General features: G+C 35.4%; 1 protein-coding gene across 1 annotated transcript; it reads right to left on the bottom strand.

Annotated features, from left to right (window-relative positions):
* Window positions 1-367: 367 nt before the first annotated feature.
* Window positions 368-928, bottom strand: LOC100438517 (nuclear nucleic acid-binding protein C1D-like). Its single transcript, XM_054523516.2, has one exon. The coding sequence runs from the start codon at window positions 806-808 to the stop codon at window positions 380-382; it is 429 nt and encodes a 142-aa protein (XP_054379491.2). The 5' UTR covers window positions 809-928; the 3' UTR covers window positions 368-379.
* Between the last annotated feature and the right edge of the window lie 368 nt (window positions 929-1296).

Genomic DNA, 1296 nt, shown 5'->3' with positions numbered 1-1296 from the left:
GTATTTTATGTGTCTGTGGATGGTATAAGTGTGTTATTTCATTGAAAATAGTACAAATATTTACAAAGAATATTTCACTTAAATTTCACAGTTGCTTAGAAAATGGTACTTGCAAGACTGACCTATATAAAGAAATAAGAGTCTCTTCAATAGAGATGGTAAATTGTAAATATAAAATATATCACAATGTTAAAATCCTCATAGTGCAAATCAATAAAGATAACAACCTTTGGAGAGGAAAGTATTGAGCTTTACAAATTTACTGTAAATTTACATATTAATTCAATAAGGAATACTTTTAAACCTTGCACTGCCACAGTATTATTTTGTGGGAAAAAAAGATGTACTTTTTGAATATATGTACATCAAAATCAAAAAGTTAACTTTTACTTTTTCCTTTATGGGCAACTTTGGATGCATTTTTCGGTTTTGGTTCCCAGAGGGCATTTTTTACAAATCTTGAAGCTGCACCTCTGTCCAGCTTGCCAGCGTTTTTCTTGTCTGTTAATTCCTTGACTCTGTTCATATATACTCTGATTCTTTCCAATTCCTGCTTTACTGGATGTTCCTTAGGGTTCACTCCTTGGGTTGCCAAATAAACCCAAAACATTGAATTTAATGTGTATGCAGAAACCAAATCCACTTTTGCTTGTTCAAGTGGGTCCAACTTCTGCAACAACTCATTTTTAGAAACAGACATCATGTTCTTCAGCATCTCATCCACAGCATCAATGGAATTCGCAAATACTGACAAATAATCGTGAATTTCTCCTGGATAGTCCTCATTAATTTCTTCAGCTGCCATCATGGCTGACTCACGGCATTCAACTCCAGTCTCCTAGAAAGCGGTCGGGCAACGAAGACTTCAATGACGTGCCGGATCTAGAACTGAGTCTTTTAAAAGTACTTCTCTACATTCCCAGAAATCCAGTTATTATAATTGCATCTTATGGCCTTTTTTTCAACAAAAGTAAAATTTCTGGAACATTAGAAGAGCACAAAATTTATTTTTTAAATGAAATATTGTAAGACGCTTGTCATTCTCTCAGGCTCAAAGCCTAAAGAGGTACACCAATAAGACAAGATTCATTATCACATCGAAGACCATGGGGAGGTGTTTGCTCAGGTGCTCACGTGATGTGCAGAGACAGAGGGAGACACAATTGAACTAAATAAAGACGCAGGCTGGGCGCAGTAGCTCAGCCTGTGATCGCAAGATTTTAGGAGGCCAAGGCAGCAGATTGCTTTAACCTAGGCTTTCTACATATATATATATATATATAATATATAATATAA

The sequence above is a fragment of the Pongo abelii genome, chromosome 8 (assembly GCF_028885655.2).
Source record: "Pongo abelii isolate AG06213 chromosome 8, NHGRI_mPonAbe1-v2.0_pri, whole genome shotgun sequence".
NCBI classification, from domain to species: domain Eukaryota; kingdom Metazoa; phylum Chordata; class Mammalia; order Primates; family Hominidae; genus Pongo; species Pongo abelii.
Note: the sequence above shows the minus strand (reverse complement) of the source record. Positions and strands in the feature narration are given on the sequence as shown.

What these genes read in the sequence shown, in the direction of transcription:
- LOC100438517 (XM_054523516.2), bottom strand. Translation starts at nt 808, where the DNA reads ATGATGGCAGCTGAAGAAATTAATGAGGACTATCCAGGAGAAATTCAC.